Source organism: Sus scrofa, chromosome 1, assembly GCF_000003025.6.
Source record: "Sus scrofa isolate TJ Tabasco breed Duroc chromosome 1, Sscrofa11.1, whole genome shotgun sequence".
Taxonomy (NCBI): domain Eukaryota; kingdom Metazoa; phylum Chordata; class Mammalia; order Artiodactyla; family Suidae; genus Sus; species Sus scrofa.
The window spans coordinates 143,971,859-143,996,036 of NC_010443.5; the positions used below are offsets into that span (position 1 = coordinate 143,971,859).

Here is a 24,178-nt window from a genome sequence, read left to right on the forward strand (position 1 = left end):
TCCTGAGGAAAACATGAAACAGATCACAGTTCAACACAGACTGGGGCTCTGTGGCCCCGCCCACCAGAGGGGCCAGCTTCTGTGTCAACAGGAACCAGACTGCATATTCCAGGCTTTTTTTTCCTTTTTTTAAATTGAAGTACAGTTGATTTACAATACTGTGTCAATCTCTGGATTGTCCAGCTGATGAAGAAACAGAAGGGCTTTCCCTACTGCTTTGGCTTCATCTCTGTCCTCATTCTCTACCAAAGGCATAAATGTGAGGTGCTACCAGACAGAAGGCAGTCTTCCCTGGATGAGAGGTTGAACAGTCAGCACCTGGTGGTCCTGGAAGACTCCTTGCCCGGCCAGCCAGCCTGCCTTTCCAACTTGCCTACCCCCTCCTACGTCATTGCACCCCTCCCCCAAACTTTTGTAAAGGGACAGGACCCTCATGAGGTGAGGTCACTTCCCAAAGGGCACAACCCCCACTCCCACCCTGGCAGAAATCCCACAGTTCTGTGAAAGGATGACAAGGCAGTGGGAGGAGGAAATCAAACCCTCTTGAAGGAAAATGGGGACCTCTGCTGTAGAAGGTCAGCTGTGACAGTCCCCCACCCCAGTAGCTGGGCCTGGAGCTAGCACAGTGGGGAGGGGGTCCTGCTACACACCCAGAAACAGGCCTTCCCAAGATGCTAGGGGTCTGTCTCATTACACCCACCAAGCTATCCTCAAATACCTGCCACCTATGCAAAGAAAAGTTCTCAAAAATTTTATTACAAAACAGAACAATGACAGAACATAAGCTTACACATTAATTATTTACATTATATTCAAAATATAATCAAAATATATTACAGCTTTAATTTATGAACCGAAATATCCTGTTTTTTCTTCTTTTTCTTTTCTGTTTTCTTTGCATCATTGATTTGCATTTTTACTTGATCTTGTAATTTAGAAAAGAATGCTTGAGATGATTTTAAGGCTTTGTCTTTACCTTCATCCTGCAATTAAAAACAATACAAGTCCATGCTATAAGATGTGCTTATAGGTGGAAAAAAAGGCAAATGATTACAACAGTGTATAAAAGTACAAATATGACAAAGAAGTAGACAAAATTATGAAGAATTAATCTAGGTGAGTGCAGAGGTTATTACATATATATTTTATGCTGTTACAGTGTTCTTAAAATTTTTGGGGGAAGGGAAGGAAAGAAAATCTGCTGCCAGGACTCTGGTGACAGTGAAGAGAGTTTAGGCTGTGACCCAACCAGTCCCCAGTGGCCTCTCCACTTTCCTCTGCAGGTGGGTGGCAGCAGCTGGCTCAGTCACTCCAGCCGCCCAGGTCACCTAAAGCTTGTCATCTGCTCCCCTTCAGCCCCTGAAGCAGCTTTCCTTCCCATCCTTACCTTTAACAGAGAAGCTTTGCCTGTTTTGGTCAGCTGTTTTAACTTCTCCGAAGCTACTGCTTTGGTGTATTTCCCTGCTTGATCTGGATTGCTCTTCTCAAGTAGTCTTCTCCGCTTTTCTTTCTCCTTTATTTTCATATGCTTTTGATGTTTCTTTTTCCTCCTTTCTCGCTTCTTGTCTGTAGCTGTTTTCTCAGCAGCTGTTTTTATATCTCCAGCTTTATTTTTCTCCTATTAAAAAATAATCATCCACATACATGTTAATCTAACCTGACAACTCAGGAAATTAGGAGAGAAGCAATTCCATGGAATGTGGCCACCGGGCTGTACACCTATATGGCCAAGTGTGAGGGCACAGAACAATCCCACCAGTGGCTCTGGCTACTCAGCTCTTTTAAGACCAGCAATGTTTTGTGGCAGAACAGACTCTTACAGTGACGGTAGAGTCCCCAGACTCCTTCTCAAAGTCAGCCTGGAGAGCAGGGGTGCCAGGCTGCCCCTCCTAGAGAAACCTGCCCCTCACAACATGGAGACCCCAGCCCACGCTCCAGGGACATGCCTGAGGCAGCCTAGCTCTGAGCTGCTGCTGACAGCCACTGGGCTGATAGCAGGAAATCTAGCCAGTGGGGAGGATCCATTTCCTCTTTTCTCCTATGTTGCCAGACTAGCCCAGCAGAGGTGGCAGAAGCTCCGAAGGGGTGGGGGTGGGTAGAGCAAAATGAGGACCAAAAAAGAGGGCTACCCTGCCAGGCCCTGGTGGAAACCACCATTAATTACTGTGTAAGGCATGAGCTCCATGCTCACAAGGCAAAGACCCCCTGCATGTGGTACCCCCAACTTCTTCCAAGACTCAAACACTCTACATCATGCTTCCATTACTGATAAGTATTATATGGATAAAAGGTGGGGAAATATTGATATTAAAGGATTGCTAAATATACGCAATTTGTCTTAAACCTACTAGCTAACGAGCCTAAAATGTCTAATATTCAAATTCAGTTATAACAAGATTAGCTTTTATAATAATTCTCATATCTTCATCTCATACCTGTATCTCATAATACCTGATTATACAAGACTTGTATTTGAATATTATATAATACTATTAATTTAGTTATACTCAGAAACTGCTGAGATTTGTTAGAATAAAAACTACAAGCTCAAAGAAAACAATGTTAAATGGAGTTCTGACTATAAATAACCAACTTATAAACAGATGTTTAACGTTTCAACACTGGCTCCTCACCTTGACTTCCTCTGGGGCCAGGAGGGCTGCGTCGCTGACACTCACTGGGGCCACCTCCTCCATGGTGATGGCTGGCAGATTCGACACAACTTTAATCTCTGGAACAGGCTAGAAAAGAGACAGAACATCCAGTTAGAAGTCTGAAGTGGTCCTCACATAAAATATTTAAATTGTGAACCTTTTAATTTAAAGTATACTTCAGGGAGATTATATAAAATGTGATCAGCCTTGACAGTGCAAGTCCTGAGCTAACCTGAATGGAGGTAGTGCTGGTGGCTGACACAGGCTGCCTAAGGAAGGTCATGAGACCTAAGTATTTCAGGGTTTTCTCTGTCTCAACACTATACCAAGAACACTTACTTCTATACTTCTGCATGACACTTCTGCCATATTCCAACACAAGATCTTTCGTCGCTTACTAAATTATTTCCATCTGCTGTGTATGTGTATATTCTCAAACAATTTAAGCCACTGTTTAATAGAATCTACTGGCTTCTGTAAATGCTACCTTGCCTTTGGCTATGGAAAAAAAGCTAATTACAAGAAATACATGAGAAAAGATGCAAGAAAAGGTGCTTATTGGAGCAAGCGTGCTCCTGCAACTAAAAACAGATTTTTATAAATTTTATAATTTCTATAAATTATTATGAAATAATACTGAGCTGTTTCAGAAAATAACACAGTACTGACATAAATGAAATCTACAAATTATGAAAAGGAGGAAGGAATGGCATACTAACTGAAGGACCACTTGTTTGTTGTTTTTTTGGGGGTGGAAAGAACCCATGAAATTCAGAAATTACAGTGGGTTTCATACCGTTGACTAATTAAAAGGACCATGATGATCAGTGATCTGTACAGTAATTCTGCTCATTTCTGTGAGGGGCACCGGGGCTAGTGCAATAAAGGTTGAACTGGGAAAGGCCAGGTGTCCCAAGTGGACAAGAGACTGAGCCCCAGGAGAAAGGGCTCTGCCACAAGGCGAGCACTGCCCGCCTCACGTGCTCACTTTCCCTACCACAGTCCTGCCCACGTGCCAGTTCACTAGGCAGACATGCGCCCCAGGAAATTTCATAGAAAACAAAAACAAGCCATAAACATGACAGGATCCCAGATTCTAAATAAGAGAAAAATGGCAGAGTGGCAAAGAAGTCATCTCTTCCTCTGAACCACTGCTCAATCATTTATTAGGAACACTATGTCCCACTGTAAAGTTTAAAGAAAAATATGGAGAACATGGAGACAGTCCCCCAAATACTGGAAAATGATGACTGGTTAACATGGAGATGGCCTGTGAAATGCCAAGCTAAATATGAAAAAAGGATCAAGAGGAAGCTATACCAGAAACGACATTTCTGACAAGGAAGAAAGTAAGAAAAGCCTTTCAACTGTGGCATGTAGACACACATACATTCACTCCTTATTTAATTACCAAGATCCCAATGAATGCCTGAATACCTCCCCACAGCAGGCTCCATGTGAGGACACAGCCATGAACAAGACACAGTCATGGGACTTGGACAAGGAGAACAATTAACAAACACTGGAGTTCCTGCTGTGGCTCAGCAGTAACGAACCCCACTAGTATCCATGAGGAAGCAGGTTTGATCCCTGGCCTTGCTCAGTGGGTTAAGAATCTGGCATTGCCATGAGCTCTGGTGTAGGTTGCAGACATGGCTCGGATCCCAAGTTGCTGCGATCCGAGCCTTCTCTAAAGCAGCAGCAGCTAAAGCTCTGATTGGACCCCTAGACTGGGAACCTACATATGCCCCAAGCGCAGCCCTAAAAAGTGAGCAAACAAAACAAAAACAAAAACAAAACAATCCCCTGACAACTGCACCTGTGCCTCAGTGCTTTCAGGGAGAAGGGGAGAACAAGGACAGATCTGGGGGGGAGGGGTTCAACCTGAGACCCTGGGTAGGAAAGAGCCTTTGGGGCCTAAGGAAGAACCGGCAGGAGGGGTGAGGAGGAGGCACGCTGCCAGCTGAAGGTCATAGGAGGAGGCCAGTGAAGGGATTGTGCTCTTCACATGGGTGAGACTCTTCCAGTGAGGCCGGCCGGCCAAGGAGAGTTGAGACATTCCTCTCCTCTCCTCACCTGCTTCCTTTACACAAGATGGGTCCTGCCACGAAACACTTATGAACATGTAACTATACCCTGATTAAAAACAAACAAAAAGGCAAGCTTATTAAAAGCTTACTGTCTGAGAAGACCAAATACTGGCACAGGAAGCCACCTGGCCACCGAAAAACCAAAAAAGGACCCTTCTGTTATAGATGGAATGTGAAGCGATTTGCCTAAATCACAAAGCTAGTGAGGGGATAGACTCGGGTTTCTGACTCCTGGACCAGTCTTTGCTGCTTGATACCCTCTTTCCAGACAAGACAGCTGACCCCAAGGAGTAGTAGGTGAGCAAGTACCAAAAGCATGTTCTATGGGTTCACAAAAGGTGGTGGGAGGGAAGAAGCTGAGGAGCAGGTGAACGGTGAGCCAGTCTGGCTGGCGTTGAGGAGGGAGAGGGGAGAGCACTGGAGAGGTTGGGTCTGGGCCAGCTAGGGGTCTCTGTGCAGTGGAGAGGGCGTGGGCCTCGGTGTCCTGAGGATTAAGAGTTCATGTATACAAGGGACATAATATGAAAGGCAGCAGGCACTCCACAAACACCAGATGGGTGTGGCACCACACAGGTTCCAGGCCCATCACAAAATAAAAATGCAACCAAAGACTGAACAAGGACAAAGGCTGGGAAACAAGGAAACTGGTGGCTAAGGTTGATCTGATCCCTCCAGAGATCAGGCTGGATCAGGATGGAGCCAGAACTTCTGTCATGGGACCAGATGTAAGCCTTTCTCTTGGGAGGCCCTGCTTGTAATTTATGGGAAATTCCTACAGGTTTGTATCTTGAAACACAATGAAGAGCTAGTCTCACAAAAGCTCAAAGAGGAATTATAATCACATCTGCTCTGTCTACTCCCTGAAATGTTAACACACTTACCGGTTTAGGGATGAAGTGGAAGTTTGAAAGGGCATCCAATTTTAAGAACAGGGAATCCATCATTTTCTGAATTTCTACATGCTCTGGATTTTCTTCTTCTGCTGTTTTTTGCTTAGGAAATAAATTCAACATCATCAGACTAGAGAACCTAATACGCATCGTAGGATAAAACGCACCTGGCCAGTGTGGGTATCCCAAGTTTCTCAGCATCAGAGAGTTCTAAGGCAAGATCAAAGTTATCAATACAAGGACAGTGCTAGCACCCACCAAAGAGGAAACACAATGTGCATTTCAGAAGCTGTTGCAACCATTACCACTAACGTTTAGAACTTACAACTTAATTCCCTTGATATTTACTTCTGTCAAGAACTAAACTACTCCCACTAGGATGGCTATTAAAAAAATAATAACCAGCACTGGTAAGGATATGAAAGAACTGGAATGCTTATGCATTATTGGTAGGAATGTCAAACGATGCAGTCCCAGAGGTCATGAGTCTGGCAGCTCCTCCAAAAGTTAAACAGGGAATTGCCATATGGCCTAGCAATTCTACTTTAGGTACGTGCCCATGAGAATTAAAGCAGGTACTCAAATACGAGTACCTGTATGTCCACAGCTTCACAAAAGGTAAAAACGGCCTAAATGCTCATCAACTGGTGACTGGTACACAGTGGCACACATACGACAGAACGTTATTCAGATTTAAGAATAAGGTTTAAATAAGGTTCTGACACATCATAATCATGAAACATTAAGCTAAATGAAAGAAGACAGACACAAAAAGTCACATGTTCTATGATTCCATTTACCTGAAACACCTAAAGTAAAACCACAGAGACTGAATGCAGATTGGTGGCTGTCAGGCGTGAGACTGAGGAACAGGGGCGCAGGGGTGGGTGCGGGTGTGTGAGGTGTAATTATTTAGCAGGTAGGGGCTTTATTGTGGGGTGGTGAAAATGTTTGGACACCATGAGAGCCCCTGAATGGGTTCTCTTTAAAACAATTACCTTGTTACGTGAATCTCAGCTCAATTAAAAACAAAAAACCAAAAACAAAACCAAGGAGTCAGCGAAGATTCTGTAAAATTACCCAAATATCCAGTTGGATTGAAGGAATATTCTTTTCGCTTTTATTCATATGTAGATGCAATCTGTTAAAGATTTTTCTGATTAAATCACACTGAAGACTGACAGCAGTTAAGGCAAATTTCACACCTCTCTTTCCCCATGCCCAAAGTGCCACTCTAAGAGGCCACAACTTTTTGTTTGCTTTTTTCTTAGCTCATGGAAAACCACCACCACCACTACCCACAGCTGGGAAGCAACTGCTCTTCACCTTAGCAGCCCTAATGCCAGAGATGTACCCAGGCCTGCTTTCCAGTATCTGTAGTCAGTGCCCTTTCCAGCCACATCCAAGCATATGCTACTGGCTTTGTACCATTTAAACTTAACACACATTTTAAACCTCAAACTTGTCCTTTCACCTCATCCTAGGTAGTATCTGTGAAATCATATATTTGATATCCAGGATCTTCTTGACACACATTACACACATACAACTAGGTGTAAAGGTTCATTCACGTGCTGTTTACCATCACTTGTTTATTCCCCCTCTAGTAGATACCAAACTTCAGGAAATACTACATCATTGCCAGACTCTCTTAATGAAGTTAGAGTCTAGAATCAGCCTAAATTATAACCATACTCAGAAACATGTGAACCAGCTGTTACTTCCAACACAGAAAACTAACATTTAAAGAGCTGCTACAGCTACATAATTTGTACCTCTTATAGTTATCAAATACTTTCTATATTTACTGAATCTCCTCAAAATAGCCAGATTTTCAATAAGCATTGACTGAGGCTGCACACATCTCCCTTCAACTACCACTAGGGTAGTGAGGCAGTCAGAAAGAATCTTTACAGTTCCTCAATTTGGCATCAGGACCCTGTGTGCTGCTGCTTAAATGGCCTTAATTGACAAAATCTGGTAGGAATCTTAAATGCTTTTGCAGAATAAAAATGCCACTTCAGGAGTTCCCATTGTGGCACAGCAGAAACGAATCCGACTAGAATCCATGAAGATGTGGGTTTGATTCCTGGCCTCATTGAGTGGGTCAGGGATCTGGCATTGCCATGAACTGTGGTGTAGTTCGAAGACATGGCTCAGATCCTGTGTGGCTATGGCTGTGGCTGTGGCCAGCAGCTACTGCTCCAATTCGACCCCTAGCCTGGGAACTTCCATATGCCACAGGGGCGGCCCTAAAAAACAAACAAAAAATGCCACCCCATTCCAGAAGCACATATTAACCACATTCCCAACACACATCAACTGTGAAGAAATAATTATTACACTGGGAATATAAATATTTTTAGAAATACGACTGTCCTATTTAACCAGAGACACTTTTTTAAGAATCTAAATAAAAAGAAAATAAAACCTGGGAACAGAGCCTCCTTGCTTGTCTGCCTCTCTCACAAGTGTCTTAATAACTCTATTTCTTGCCTATCACAAAAAGGAAAAAAAAAGAAAATAAAGCCCCCAAACTCATGAGATGTAAATATTTGAAGGAATTCATAAATAATCTTATGAAATATATCAATAACCTTTAAAGTATGAATGAGAAATTGATTTTTAAATTACAGCATGACTGTAACAATCAGCGGAAAGTTAAAAATTAGTTGTGAAAGTATCAGGTGACCAATTAGTGTTTGCAAAACAAACTCCCCTCACATTCACACTATAGCCCATCTATTCTTAGAACACTGTCTCATACTTACACAAGGTGACCCCAAAGGTAAAGGTTTCTGTATTTCATACATTTTGACCCACAGGTATGACCCACAGAGATGGTTCTCTATTTCTCCTCCTTTAATGGCAATGGCTTTGCCGCAGGGCCTTCCTTACCTGGTTGAGTTTGATATATTCCTGTTCATAAATTTCAGCAAGGCTCAATTTACTCTTCTCATGGTCTAGTGTTAAACGCTTTTTATATTCATATGCATCCTCCTTAGGTTTTTCTTTACGTACGACATCATCCCAAGCCTGAAATATGAAAGGCACACGGACTATAAATTACTAAACAAAACCTGTAATTTCTTTCTAGGCTCACTTAAGACTCTTCCTCTGGAACATTTATTATCTTTCCAGAGTAAGAAACTTGTAGTGAAGGGGAAGAAATTTTCAATATTTGAAATGACTTAGTCAAGTCACAATAACTACTATGCAAAGCAAAGACTATCCTTTTTTTTTTTTAATATTTTATTTTATTTTATTTATTTATTTATTTTTGTCTTTTTTTTTTGCCATTTCTTGGGCCACTCTCACGGCATATGGAGGTTCCCAGGCTAGGGGTTGCATCGGAGCTGTAGCCACCGGCCTACACCAGAGCCACAGCAACACAGGATCTGAGCCGCATTTGCGACCTACAGCACAGCTCAGAGCAACGCCGGATCGTTAACCCACTGAGCAAGGGCAGGGATCGAACCCGCAACCTCATGGTTCCTAGTTGGATTTGTTAACCACTGCGCCACGACGGGAACTCCAGACTATCCTTTTTTGTTTTAGCTTACTTTATTTTTGTCTTTTTAGGGTCGCACCCACAGCATATGGAAGTTCCCAGGCTAGGGGTTGAATCAAAGCTGTAAGCCATCGTTCTTTGCCACAGCCACAGCAACGCAGGATCCGAGCTGGGTCTGCGACCTATATTACAGCTCACGGCAACACCAGATCCTTAACCACCAAGCAAGGCCAGGGATGGAACCCATGTAGCCATGTCCTTACGGATACTAGTTGGGTTCATTATTGCTGAGCCACGATGGGAACTCTCTTTTTTGTTTTAAATATGCTTTTCTCCTGATTACCAACTTTAATTCCACAATTAAGTTTGCTTCATTTGAAATTTAAAGATTTTCTGCATATAGTAGCCATCCTTCAAACCCTATTTTAAGCAAACATACACATGTTATGAAGCTAACTTTTGGTGAAGGTTTACTCTAAGTTTACAAAATAAGATCAATTCTTAAACAAAAACTCGTTGCTAGGTTTTAAAGACTTGAAAAGTATACCCTTCATTTGTCACATCACATTCTGTGCCCAGACCAAGAGTTCTGAGTATGACTGTGCACGTCAGCCATCAGTCACCACCCTCACCACTCGAAAAATCAGCAAGTAAAATCTGGAACAAGACAAGGATGCGATGCCCACTCTCACCACTTCTTTTCAACATAGTATTGGAAGTCCTAGCTACAGCAATCAGATGAGAAAAAGAAATTGGTAGCAAAGAGGTAAAATGGTCATTAAATGCAGATGACATGATACTATATTTAGAAAATCCTAAAGATACCACAGAAAAACCACTAGAGCTGATAAACGAATTCAGCAAGGTAGCAGGATACAAGATTAACATAGAGAAGTTGGTTACATTTCTTTACACTAACAATGAAATACCAGAGAATATAAACAAACAATCCTTTTTAAAATTGCCTAAAGAAAATAAAATACTTAAGGATAAACCTTACCAAGGAGGTGAAAGACTTATATACTGAGAACTATAAAACATTAATAAAGGAAACTGAAGATTACTCAAAGAAATGGAAAGCTATCCCATCCTCTTGGATTAGAATATTGTTAAAATGGCCATACTACCCAAAGCAATCTACAGATTTAATGTGATCTCTATCAAATTATCCACGACATTTTTCACAGAACTAGAACTAATAATCCTAAAATTTATATGGAACCACAAAAGATACAGAATTGCCAAAGCAATCCCAAGGAAAAAGAACAAAGCAGAAGGCACAACCCTCAGACTTCAGACAACACTACAAAGCTACAGTAATCAAAAAAGCATGGCTAAAAACAAATTTAAAAATCCAGCATGGGGAGTTCCCATCGTGGTTGAGTGGTTAGTGAACCCAACTAGCAACCTTATGGTTGCGGGTTCAATCCCTGACTTCGCTCAGTGGGTTAAGGATCCGGTGTTGCTATGAGCTGTGGTGTAGGTCACAGCTATGGTTTGGATCCCAAGTTGCTATGGTTATGGAGCAGGCTGGAGGCTACAACTCTGATTGGAGCCTTAGCCTGGGAACCATCATATGCCACAAGTGTGGCCCTAAAAATCAAACAAACAAACAAACAAACAAAAAAACCCCAGCGTGGTATTGGCACAAAAACAGACACATATCAATGGAACAGAATAAAAAGCTCAGAAATAAACCCACACATCTAGGGACAAGTAATCAAGAAAGGAGGCAAGAATACAAATGGGGAAAAGACAGTCTCTTCAGCAAGTGATAATGGGAAAGCTGGACAGCAGCAAGGAAATCAATGAAGTTAAAATACACTCTCACGCCATACACAAAAATAAACTCAAAACAGCTTAAAGACTTAAATATAAGAATGGCATCATAAAACTCCTAAAAGAGAACATAGGCAAAACATTCTCTGACATATATCATACCCAATGTTTCTTAGGTCAGTCTCCCAAAGCAATATTAATAAAAGCAAAAAGAAACAAATGGGACCTAACCAAACTTATTAAGATTTTGCACAGCAAAGGAAACCATATGTAATAGAAGAAAATATTTGTGAATAATGCAACCAACAAGGACTTAATTTCCAAAATATACAAAAAGCTCATACAACGAAGAACAAAAAAACAACTCAATCCAAAAATGGGGAGAAGACCTAAATAGACATTTCTCCAAAGAAGACATGAGGAAAGCCACTAAGGTACATGAAAATATGCTCATAATTGCTAATTATTAGAGAAATGTATATCAAAACTACAATGAGTTTACTACTTCACACCAGTCAGAATGGCCATCGTTAAAAAGTCTACAAATAACAAATGCTGGAGAGGGTGTGGAAGGAAGGAACTCCCTCACACTGTTGGTGGGAAAGTAAATTGATGCAGCCACTAGGGAAAATAGTATGGAGGTTCCTCAAAACACTAAAAATAGTTTCCTTATGATCCAGGAATCCCACTCCTAGTCATATACCCAGACAAAACTATAATTTGAAAAGATACATGCACCCTATGTTCATAGCAGCACTATTCACAACAGCCAAGATATAGAAATAACCTAAATGTTCACTGACAGAATGGATAAAGATGTGGTACATATATGCAATAGAATATTACTTAGCCATTAAAAAAAGAAAGAATGCCATGTAGCAACACAGATGGACCTAGAGATTATCATACTAAGCAAAGTCAGAAAGTGAAAGACAAATACCATATGATATTATTTGTATATGGAATCTAAAACATGGTACAAATCAACATATCTACAAAACAAAATCAGACTCAGATATAGAGAACAGACTTGTAGTTAGGAAGGAGGGAGGGGAAAGATTAGGAGTCTGGGATCAGCAGAGGCAAACCATTATACATAGGATGGATAAACAAGAAGGACCTACTGGATAGCACAGGGAACAATATTCACTATCTTGTGATAAACCATAATGGAGAAGAACATGAAAAAGAATATATACCTGTAAAAGAACTAAGCCAGGGGAAATTAATATAACATTGCAAATCAACTATACTTGCTGTAGCTCCAATTCAACCCCTAACTTGGGAACTCCATATGCAGGTGATGTGCCCCCCCCCCCCAAAAAAAAGTTCAGTGAATTTTGAATTAAGTTAAATTTCATTCTTACTGACCTGATCTTTTATCCTCTGCTTAATGATATCTTCTAGTTGAAGAGTGGTCTCCTCTGTGATCACTGGTGCTAGAGGAAATTCAACAGAGTCATTATATTGATATAAACAAACTAGAGGTTCTAAGGGTGGGGTGGTACTTGAACCAGCAGCTGCCCCACTACCTGGGAACTTGTTAGAAATACGAATTCCTGGGGGCCAGAAAGTGGGGGAAAAGGGACACCTATGTGTGTTTTAAGTAGCCTTTCTGATGCTCCTTCCAGTTTGAGAACCACAAAACTATACACGAAGTATATACGGTAGTGCTATATTTTTAACCTATGCACCTGAGGACTTGTCCCCTCTTTTCCATTCTCTAGAACTAAATGAAATGGAAATTCATTCTGCCTTAACGAGGTACAAGAAAGAATTCAATGATATGATCAGGGCTTCTGGATGGAGTTCACAATTTAAACACTGGACAATGACAGCAGGCACTATAAACAGATCACCAGCAGAAAACTGATTATGGATTAGGTATCATTAGTGTATTTAATACTCAGGTGGATTAATGGTATTGTGACTATACGGGAGAATGTCCTGGTCCTTAGAAAAAAGTAAAGGTACTTAGGACTAAACCACCATGATATTGGCAACTTACTTTCAAATGACTTGGGAAAGAGTGCTCACGCATACAAAAATGTGGAGGAAGCAAATATGGCAAAACATTAATAACTGGTGAATCCGGAGTTCCTGTCATGGCTTAGCGGAAATGAATCTGACTAGTATCCATGAGGACACAGGTTTGATCCCTGGCCTTGCTCAGTGGGTTAAGGATCCAGCATTGCCATGAGCTGTGGTGTGGGTCACAGACTTGGCTAGGATCTGGTGTTGCTGTGGCTGTGGCCAATGGCTACAGCTCCAATTCGACCTATAGCCTGGGAACCTCCCTATGCCGTGGGTGCAGCCCTAAAAAGACAAAACAAACAGAACTTGGTGAATTCAGTTGAATGGAATACATATGTCCTATGTACTATTTTTTTTAACTTTTCTATATGTTTACAAGGTTTTAAAGGAAGAGAAATATTGCTCCAAAGTTCTGAAAACTACAGAAAAGTCATGGAAGCTGGAGCCAGCTGGTACATACCCATGCGCACAGCGTGGTCAAAGTGCAGTGTCTCTTCCAAGAGGCTGTTTTCAGGGCGCTTCTGTGCAGTCACCTCCCCTAGAAGCTGCCATGGTTTCTTTTCCAACAATTCTTTTTCTAAAGATGCAATCTTTTCATTCATCTAAGAGACAAAAAGAAATATTGCACATTTAGACACAAAACTAGGCTTATAGCTGAGTAAAAGCAACTAATACTTTTAATAGTGGGAGAGCAAGCTACACATTGTTGCTAAATTCAGTTCTATTTTGTCCTTGCCATATTTTAGTGACATTCGCAGTGACTTACTTCCTCTTCCTATCCCTGGAGGTGGGGTGAGGAGCTGTGGACAACCTCTTTTTATTGATGGATTTGAAATGCCATAATTTACTCAATTTTTCCGGCAGCACATTTCTGGGCTTTGTTCCAGTCAATCTATTTACTCACAAGCCGCTATATATTTTAATTATTAGAGCAGCCCAACACTAAGTAAATTTTTTTTTTTTTTTGTCTTTTTATCTTTTCTACAGCTGCACATGCGGCATATTGCAGTTCCCAGGCTAGGAGTCTCATTGGAGCTGCAGCTGCCATCCTACACCAGTCACAGGAATGCCAGATCTGAGCCACATCGGCGGCTTTCACCACAGCTCAAGGCAACACCAGAACCTTAACCCACTGAGCGAGGCTAGGGATCAAACCTGGAACTTCATGGTTCCTAGTTGGATACGTTAACCACTGAGCCACGGCGGGAACTCCCGTAATTTTTTTATTAAACATTAGTATTTGATGAAGCCTGACGTTCCTGATTCCACACCCTCAATCCAAATTATCTGTTAACTTCTAAAAAGGCAGCACCCATATATAATGACTTCATAGTGTATAAAATGCCAGCTATCTTACTGAATTCTCATTTTCCCTGATAGCTTTTCGGTTCATCTGCTTGGTTTTTCTGTCATTTTCTGCAAATATTAATGCTTTCATTTTAGTTTTTAACCTCTTATTTTTCTTTTGTAGTTGCCCTGGCTAAATAACACTTCTAAAAGAATGTTAAGTAACAGTGGTAATAGTAAGAGCGGTTAAGTCTTATTCTTGATTTTAAAAGGATGTTTCTAGAATTTTACAATTAAACATGATGGCACCTTTTGGCGAGATGTGTTTGTATTTCTCTAGAAGTGAAAAAAAATTAGGAATATTGAATTTTATCAAATGTTTCTTTTGCCATATATGGAAGTGACCATATGGCTTTTCTCCTTAACCTACTGTAACAAATATTAAAGTGGGTTCCCTGGTGGCCTAGTAATTAAGGACTTGGGTGTTGTCACTGCTGTGGCTTGGATTCAATCTCTGGACCAGGAACTTCCGAGTGCTGCAGATAATGCCAAAAAGGAAAGGCAAAAAAGTGAAAGTATTAAAATTATATCACTTTCCTAATCCTGAATCAAGAGGACGAGGCCCTCTTGGTTGTGGTGGCATAATTCTTTCATTCATTCATCACTATTCGGACATGAGACTGTGTGTGTTTTAATGCTACCTATGTCAGGTTTGGGTATTCATGTTATAATAGCCTCACAAGAAAAAAGTTTGGAATCTTTACTCTTTTTATGCAGGAATTGATCAAACAGCATTAAATTATCTGCTTCTTGAAGGTTTGATATAATTCCCCAGTAAAACTAAACCTGCTTTTCTTTCTTTTCTTGACAGGGGGAGGGGGAGGAAAGGACACTAGCCCAAGGACAAATTTCTTATTTTCTTTTTAAGACTTTCCTTTCTGGAAATAATCCTGACAATCATGGCTTTAACTCAGTTTCTCTTTTTAAAGAGCATTACTTTTTAAAGTAATTGTCTTTTTTTTCAGGGCTGCACTAATGGCATATGGAAGTTCCCAGGCTAGGGGTTGAATCTGAGCTGCAGCTCCAGCCTACACTACAGCCACAGCAAAACCAGATCTGAGCCACATCTGTGACCTACACCACAGCTCACAGCAATGGTGCACCTTTAACCCACTGAGCAAGGACAGGGATCGAACCCTGCATCCTCATGGATACTAGTTGGGTTCATTACTGCTGAGCCATAACAGGAACTCTCCAAGTAATTCTTTTGATATCTTTGATTATTTGCCTATTGTCATTTTAACTGTGTGATGCAATTTTAAAATAGTTAAATGATAAAGCCAAATGACTGGAGTCAGACTATTATTTTCAAATAATATTTCATCTGTCTGAAATTATGTCACAAGGAAATGATCTTAATCAACTTTGGAAAATGTGTTTGAGATGGTATGAATGAAATTTCAGGCTATGTGGCACTCACAGAAGCCACCTACAGAGCACCTTACAGATACATGGAGTATCCTTAGGAGCCGGTGATAGTTACCAGGAGAGGTTTACAGGACAGCTAGTTAAGAAAAACTTGCCTCAGGTATGAAAACATCAGGGACAGACAAAAGAAACAAGTTTTAGACATGGGCCCCAGATTGAGAGCCACAGACCGGGAAACGCAGCACTGATTTTTGTTGTTAGCTGCTTTCCACATGGTTACCTCTATACAGTATACTACAGAGACCAGCAGCAAGATTTGCAGGTTTTTTGTTTTCTAAGGATAATTAAGTGTTCCAAATAACAAATCCACAAAAAAACAAAACTGAGTAGATGAGTTAGTAGTCTGTGAGTTCCACAGTCACGTTAAGCACATAAAACATTCCTAATTACTACCTTTTCCTGTCTTTTTTCAAAAGAGGATTTAACTTCATCAGAGTCTTTCTGTATATTTAAGACATCTGTATCTTCAGGTTCCTCATCATCTGGCAGAGCAAAAGTCACTCTTTTCAAGGTTTCTTTATGTTGTTTACTGTCTCTGCTTTCCTCCAGGTCATTATCTTCCTCCCTGTAAGAACAAAACACTTATGAAAGGAAACACCACTTTCCATTAGAAAAACAAAAAGAAACAAACTTTGCAGACTCAAAGAAATTAAATATTTAGAACTTTTAAAGTTATTCGCTTATTAAGGAACAGAAGGAATTATTCAGGTGAAATAAAGTGTCTAACACTGAGAAGACAAATTCTTCATCAATCTATAACACAAACTTATCTTACAAAAGTAAAAATAGGCTATTTTTACTGGCACACCAAAAAACCAAATTAGAGCTCCTTGTAATAAAGGTCTGTCTGACTGCTACTGCCATCTCTCATGGTCCCTAATTCAAAGACTTTCTTCTGGCTATCCAGAGCCTATCTGATCTTAGAGAATCTACTATTTCACCTTAGAAAATCCACCTTAGCACAAACATATCTGACAACTCTGAGTACACATACATGATATGGCAGCTTCAGCTTATAGTGTAAAGGATTCAAAATACTCACATCTCAGAAATGCTTTGTTCTCCTTCCTCAGCAATTTCTTCCTCTTCATGTGAAGCCAGTTCATCATCATGAATGCTTGCTATGTCTTCATCACTTTCAACTGGATCAAAGAAATCTTTGTATTTCAGGTTTCTGGAACTTTTACCTGACTAAAACAAAATTACTTTTAAAACTTTTAATTAGGGACAGAAAAATACAGTAAATCATGCATAACTCTGTACGTATATTGTACAGGGGAAATCGGCAACTAATCACACTACCATAAAACCCTAAGAACTGTCAGATTATAAGTGAACAGAAGGAGTTCCCGTCGTGGCGCAGTGGTTAACGAATCCGACTAGGAACCATGAGGTTGCAGGTTCGGTCCCTGCCCTTGCTCAGTGGGTTAACGATCCGGCGTTGCCGTGAGCTGTGGTGTAGGTTGCAGACGCGGCTCGGATCCTGCGTTGCTGTGCCTCTGGCGTAGGCCGGTGGCTACAGCTCCGATTCGACCCCTAGCCTGGGAACCTCCATATGCCGCGAGAGCGGCCCAAGAAATAGCAACAACAAGAACAACAACAACTAAAGACAAAAAGACAAAAAAAAAAAAAAAATAAGTGAACAGAAGTACAAATTAATAAATTCATTTAAAACTGATAAGACAGAGCACAATATTCTCATCTCTAAACCTTTAACAATTATTTCCTAAATATCCCTACCTAAATAAAGAATACAAATGCCATCCTTTCACCCTTACTTTCAGTGCTTGGTGAAAATAGATGTTTGAGGGCACAATTCTGAAACTAACATATGTGACTATGGTTCCAAAGCTACAAAACAAGTGTTCTGTGGAGTTCCCGTTGTGGCTCAATGGGTTAAGGACCCAATATTGTCTCTGTGAGGATGAGGGTTCCATCTCTGACCTTGCTCAGTGGGTTAAGGATCCAGTGCTGCCTCCAGCTGCTGCGCAGGCCACAGATGCAGCTTGGATCTGGTGTTGTCATAGCTCTGATTTAACTCCTGCCCAGGAACTTCCATATGCCGAAGCTATGGCCATAAAAGGAAAACAAACAAACAGACATTTTGTGATAAATGATGGCTTTGGTTTACTTTCTCCAATTTTTTTTCAATGATTTGATTTAAATATTTCACTTATGTCCTGGTGAGTTTTGAAGTATTTTTAAACCTCTTCTTGAGAAACAGAACACCATCTAATTTGAGGAGGCAAAAAATACCCTTTCTGTCCTCTCCCAAAAGTTTACCTTAAGATTTTGACTTCTAAACAGTCCTCCTTCACCTTCATCAGAATCAACATCTTCAAAAAAATCAATATCCTCCTCCTCATCATCTTTTTGTTGTTCCTCTTCTTTTTCTATGTTTTCTAAGAAGGTCTCCATTTCAGATAGTTTGAAGAATTTATCATCTACTACAGATTTTTCTGTGGGTTTCCTAGGCACTCTGTTTTGCACCTTGCTCTGCTGTTCCAATTTGCCAATATCAAAGTCAAGATCAGAATCCTCATCGCTGAAATCTGGGCTTTTCCTCAGATCCAATTTGCTTGAGTTTTTTGATCTCTCATCCCCTTCAAGATCATCACCACTTAAGTCTGACACTTCCTCCTCCTCCACCTCTGACAACTCTTTTTCTAGGTCCTCCTGGCCACCAGCCTCCATCTCCAAGGCATCCTCTTCACACTCCTGCTCTTCATTTTCTGGGAGAAGAGTGATGTCTTCATCTTTAATGGTTTCACTAACTGCATTCTGGAGGTACTGCAGAATTGGTTCATTTTGCAATTCCAGTTGTTGCCAAATCTGCTCATCATCAAAATTATGTATCATCAGTCTTTGTAAAGGACTTCCATGTTTCCTGTCCTTCTCTAGTACTTTATTAAAGTCATAAAGTACTTTTGTCAAAGAAGTAAAGTTCGATGCCAGTTCATCTTGAATTCTATTAAGGCAGCAGGGAGGAGTTAAATTCAGATTTAAAATTATACATAATAACTTCACAGCACTCAGAATTAAAAGGAAAAAAAGCCCAACTCTTGTACAAAGTCCTATTTTCCAAAAACTTAAAGTATAGTTGGTTTATAGCACTATATTAGTTTCAGGTGTACAGCACAGTGATTCAGTATTTTTTTTTTGTCTTTTTGCCATTTCTCGGGCCACTCCCATGGCATATGGAGGTTCCCAGGCTAGGGGTCTAATCGGAGCTGTAGCTGCCAGCCTACGCCAGAGCCACAGCAACTCGGGATCCGAGCCGCGTCTGCAACCTACTCTACAGCTCACGGCAATGCCAGATCATTAACCCATTGAGCAAGGGCGGGGATCAAACCCTCAACCTCATGGTTCCTAGTCGGATTTGTTAACCACGACGGGAACTCCCGATTCAGTATTTTTAATGGTTATGCTCCATTAAAAGATAATGGCTATAGTTCCCTGTGCTGTACAATATGTCTTGTTGCTTATCTATTTTATACATAGTTCGTATCTCTTAATCCCTTACCCCTAACTTGCTCCTCTCCCCTCCCCTCTGGTAACCACTATTTTGTTTTCTCTATCTATGAGTCTGTTTCTGTCCTGCTATATACATTCATTTGTATTATTTTTTAGATTCCACATGTAAGTAACAACATACAGTATTTTTCTTTCTCTGATTTCATTAAGCATAATATTCTCTAGGTCCATCCAGCTTGCTGCAAAATGCTAGAAGGAAATGTCAATTTTAAATATAGATTCTGGTCCCAACAGTGTATTATCTTGCCCACATTAGTACACAGAAGATATCAACTAAGTATATGTCAATCTGCTATTTGGATTTTTGGCAGGGAAACCATTACAGATCTATTTGCCTAGAGATACACAGCGAATCTCAGCCTTAAATTCTCAACTCTGCTATATAACAGACCGCTCCAGTTGGCTAACAATCAACACTTGCTCTGGCAAGAATGGTCGGAGAATACGTCTCTGACGATGTGACACCTGAGATGTATAAGAAGAGATTCTTACAACGATCTGGAAACATGTATTCCAAGCAGAAGAAATAGCAAGAACAAATTTCCTAACACAGAAATGAACTCGGTAAGTGTGAGGAACAGAAAAGCCAGCCTGGCTAGAGTGTGGTGAAGCAGGCAGAAGGTTAGGTTAGAGAGGCTGGTGGGAGGCAAATCACGCAGGCGTCAGAGGTAAGAGTTTGTCATTTTAAAAGTATGAAGAGGAGTTCCCGTTGTGGCTCAGTGGAAAAAAATCCGACTAGCAACCATGAGGACACGGGTTTGATCCCTGGCCTCGACCAGTGGGTTGAGGATCCAGCCTTGCTGTGAGCTGTGCTATTGTTCGAAGACTCAGCTTGGATCTGGCGTGGCTCTGGAGTAGTCCAGTGGCTATAACTTCAATTCCACCCCTTGCCTGGGAACTTCCATATGCTGTGGGTACAGCTCTAGAAAATAAAAAAGTGAAAAGAAACTATCAGAGGTTTATAAGCAAAGTGATTTAATTTATGCTTTGGAAAGATGGTCTGTGGAGGAAAGGAATGCAAGCAGGGTGACTAGGAGGTTGATGCAGCCATCCAGGTATCCAGGTGAAGGATGCAAAACTGTGCTGGAATCTTTTTTTTTTTTTTTTTTTTTGGCTGCACCCATGAAATGTGAAGTTCTCAAGCCAGGGGCTGAACCTGTGCCAGTGTCACAGCAGTGACAACACTGGATCCTTAATCTGCTGAGGCACATACGAACTCTTGTGCTGGGATTAGAGCTGTGGATACGGTGAGAAACCGTCAAATTCAGAGTATCACTGGGAGATGGAACTGCTATGATTTGCTAATGAACTAGACGTAGAAGTGAGAAGAAGAAAAAAAAAGACATCCAGGAACTAGCTTAGTTATGTGTCTGAAGGACTGTAAAGACAGAGGTGCCATTACCGTGGTAGGGAAGGCAGACGGTGAGCACGGGGAAAGGCTCTCAGGCAGGACAGAGTACAGGGAGCACACAGGATGAGCAGTTCATTTCGGGCATATTAAATACGAGATGCTGAGAGTCAATGGCTGTAGTTGCTGTGACTCTGGAGCTCAAGGGAGAGGTCGGGTTTGAAATATAAACTTGAAAGCCATAATTTCTTACGTCTTCTCATAGTCTTTGAACAAAATACAAAGTGCTCGTGCTGGGAAGGGAGACAGAAGACAATCCTAATTCTCAAGAAGCTCAGTCGTGGGGATGGAGAGATACGCGACAAGTCCGATGATGAGTAAGTTAAGCACCGGGTGCTTTGAGAGCACATGGGTGAAAACAGTAACCTACCTAGTGCGTGCGTGTCTGTGTCTACTTCAAAACATCACAAGACCGGGAGGGCCGCACAATACAGCTTTTAACAATCTAAAAAGCATCGACGGGCCAGAGGAGCGCAAACAATCTGAAATGTGAGGGTAAGAGATCTCCCTTTCCCTTTACCTTCTCCCTACTCCGGAACTTGCCGGGGGCCTGCAGCCGGAACCCACGCGAGTCCCGAGACGCACACAGAGCCCAGGCTCGGAGTACTTACGTGAGGAAGCGCTCCGGCTGGTCAGTGGCTTTACCAACCTCTCTCAAGCACCGCTCCAGGGTCTGCCGACGCCAGACGCGCGGGGCCATGGCCGACTGCCACACCACCCACAGCGCCGCATGAGAAAGAAGAACGCCAACCGGAAACCAGGCCACGAAGACACGCCCCACGCAACTGCAGCTCGGAGGCAAAGGTTCCGCCACGCTCAGGTTCCGGACCGATCCGTGATCAGAGCAAACGGCAGCCTGAGAACTTTTACCGGCCTTGAGCGGGGGCGCGGGGAACCGAAAATCGCCGTTGGTCAGCTCAATTAACTCCCTCCAAACTGTTTTGCATTCCCTGAAGGACCCCTAGGTGACGCGTCCTCCTTTCGAGTTTTTGCTTTAGAGGCACTCAGTGATTTCAATACACTGTGTTGTAAAAGAGAGGGCCGGCTTCCATCACCCACTAAAAGGCAGCGGCTCTCGCCACGCCCCTAGCCTCGCCTACCGGGCTCCTCTGTGTGCTCTCCAGGTCTCCCGCCGGGTTGTCCCGTCCCTCGCTCCTCACGGCTCGGAAGTGAGTGGTACGCTTCCCAAGATGGCGCGCCTCTTGAGGGTGACTGGCGCGAGCGCTGCAGGTGAATACTCTGGGTTCGGGGCTCTCCGAGGGGTGGGTGCGCTGGACACGAGGCCAGAGTACTCGGAGACCGCTGGTGGCTAGTGCACCTGGGTGTGCTGCGCTCTGCCCTTGGCTAAGGCTGTGTCCTTGGCCGCTGTCAGCATCTATAGACCGAGCCTTCCGGGAACGCCTAGTTAGCAGCGGGAATTCCTTGCACTTTTGCGTCTCTCCGCCAGTGCTTCTCACGTGTCGCCTGGAGGAGAGGGAACCTGGTCTAGGCAAGGCCAGGCTGAGACTGAAGTAGATACAGTAAATGGCAGAGGGACAGTGAGCTCCGACGGGGGAGAAGCCAGGAAGGACAAGTCCTCTACAAAACGCAGGTTGAACTCTAGGCATGGCCAGTATCCTGCTGAGAACGATGGAAGGTCAGTTGTATAAAGGATATGAATACAAAAGGAGTGTTTTTTCCCACATACCCATATATATGTATTTATCTTGTATAAAAAGAGAGTAAAGTTAGGCGGATTTGGAGTTCTCGACACCGCCATTATAAACAAAACCTTCAAATTTTCTACACCCTGTCCATTTATTTTCTCCTTTCTCTTTTTATAGCCTTCCTCCATCAAGGGGCAACTTTTTCCCTTAATCCGAAACCCCGTTAGGAAGGAAGTGCCGAGTGGTGATGTCTGTTAAAAACTGCTGAACATGGAGTTCCCGTTGCGGCGCAGTGGTTAACGAATCCGACTAGGAACCATGAGGTTGCGGGTTCGGTCCCTGCCCTTGCTCAGTGGGTTGACGATCCGGCGTTGCCATGAGCTGTGGTGTAGGTTGCAGACGCGGATCCCGCGTTGCTGTGGCTCTGGCGTAGGCCGGTGGCTACAGCTCCGATTCAGCCCCTAGCCTGGGAACCTCCATATGCCGTGGGAGCGGCCCAAGAAATAGCAGCAACAACAACCAAAAGACAAAAAAACAAACAAACAAACAAACAAAAAACTGCTGAACATTTGTGATAAATCCTTCAGTTTAGCACTTTCAGAAAGGGTTCCAGAAGATGAGCCTTCAGTAAAGTTAGATTTCCCTCCTAGAAAGTGCTCTCTATTACACTTATTGAAACGTAACAGCATTCGTGGTCCTTTGAAGTCCCATCTCATGGTCCTTTGAAGTCCCATCTCAAACTCAACAAATCTTCGTTGATCACAGTACACCATAATAGTTTTAGCTGTATCAGCACTGTATCAGGTTAAAGTCGTGAGAGATACATGTATATTTATATATGAAAAATATTATAACAGGCTGAGCACAACTTGTTAAAATGAATCTCTGATTAACAGGTGATATTCAAGTTTTGATAATAACATGCCCTTCCGGCCCCTCTTTCCTTTCCTTGGTAAAATACAGCTCAAAATCATAGTTCACCTACCATTTATTGCAAAAGCCCTTTGCAAGAGAACTCCTAAAACTGTTATCTCTTATCACTTGGAAAGCTATTTCAGAAAAATAGGTGTTGCTCATAGAACATACACTAGAGATCTTAACGTTTGAGAATGAAAGCATGGTAGAGACTGTCAGAGGAATGAGAAGATTTAACATAATGGCTTGATATCAACATTGTTGTTAGACAGACCTGGGCCTGAGGCTCAGCTTTGCTACTTAGTGTAACCTGGAAGAAGGCTAATCAGGGCTTTTTTTCTCTCCTCTCTAAATGGGAAAAATATTGAAGTCCTTCCTAAACTCTTACTGTTATCTCTAATTTATGGGCATTAAGACTCAGAGGCAGAGCTGGGCTACCACATGATATGCTCCTCCTTCAGATTTTGGAATCACAGTTTGCTTAGGCAAGACTAGCCAAGTAGTAGTGTTGCATGACTCTAAGGATGAAATAAATCTGTGTATCTTTATTGGGAAAGTGAGGTCAAGTCAGCAAGATGTTAATGCTATGGGATTTGTCCTCCACTGATGAAAGATCCCAACAGTATGGAGAAGGCCCAGAGACTGGGCCATTTCTGCTTTGGGGGTAATAAGCAACTTGTGGGTTCCTGAAAGGCAAAATTGTTCTAAATACAGTTTTTGCTTTTATAAGATATTGAAAAGAGTTCCCAAGTTAAACAACAGTCATGAGCAGTGTGAGTGAACTAGAGGGTTACTATAAGCAACTAGTTTTAACTTGGAAAAATTGTAAATCAGTATTCCTGCGTCAAAAAGAGAAAATAATACAATGCGTATAATAGCTTCCAGCAGCATCATTCCATGAGGATGTCAGTAGTCACTAAATACTGAGATACCATCAAAGGT

At 41.9% G+C, this 24,178-nt stretch overlaps 2 protein-coding genes across 3 annotated transcripts in view; one reads left to right on the plus strand and one right to left on the minus strand.

The window, feature by feature from the left end:
• On the minus strand, nucleotides 729-22,178 carry MPHOSPH10 (M-phase phosphoprotein 10). Its single transcript, XM_021098803.1, has 11 exons — nucleotides 21,287-22,178; nucleotides 18,017-18,701; nucleotides 16,776-16,924; nucleotides 16,127-16,298; nucleotides 13,419-13,560; nucleotides 12,296-12,363; nucleotides 8,533-8,670; nucleotides 5,626-5,736; nucleotides 2,634-2,741; nucleotides 1,388-1,618; nucleotides 729-983 (listed from the first exon to the last, which is right to left on the minus strand). The coding sequence occupies exons 1-11, from the start codon at nucleotides 21,373-21,375 to the stop codon at nucleotides 834-836; spliced, it is 2,043 nt and encodes a 680-aa protein (XP_020954462.1). The 5' UTR covers nucleotides 21,376-22,178; the 3' UTR covers nucleotides 729-833.
• Nucleotides 21,856-24,178, plus strand: part of MCEE (methylmalonyl-CoA epimerase) — a 28,659-nt gene continuing 26,336 nt past the window's right edge. The window contains 1 exon segment of one of the 2 annotated variants that reach the window (NM_001097471.2): nucleotides 21,856-21,905. In NM_001097471.2, the coding sequence (NP_001090940.1) occupies nucleotides 21,866-21,905 (40 nt within the window). In that variant the 5' untranslated portion in view covers nucleotides 21,856-21,865. 2 annotated transcript variants of the gene reach the window in all.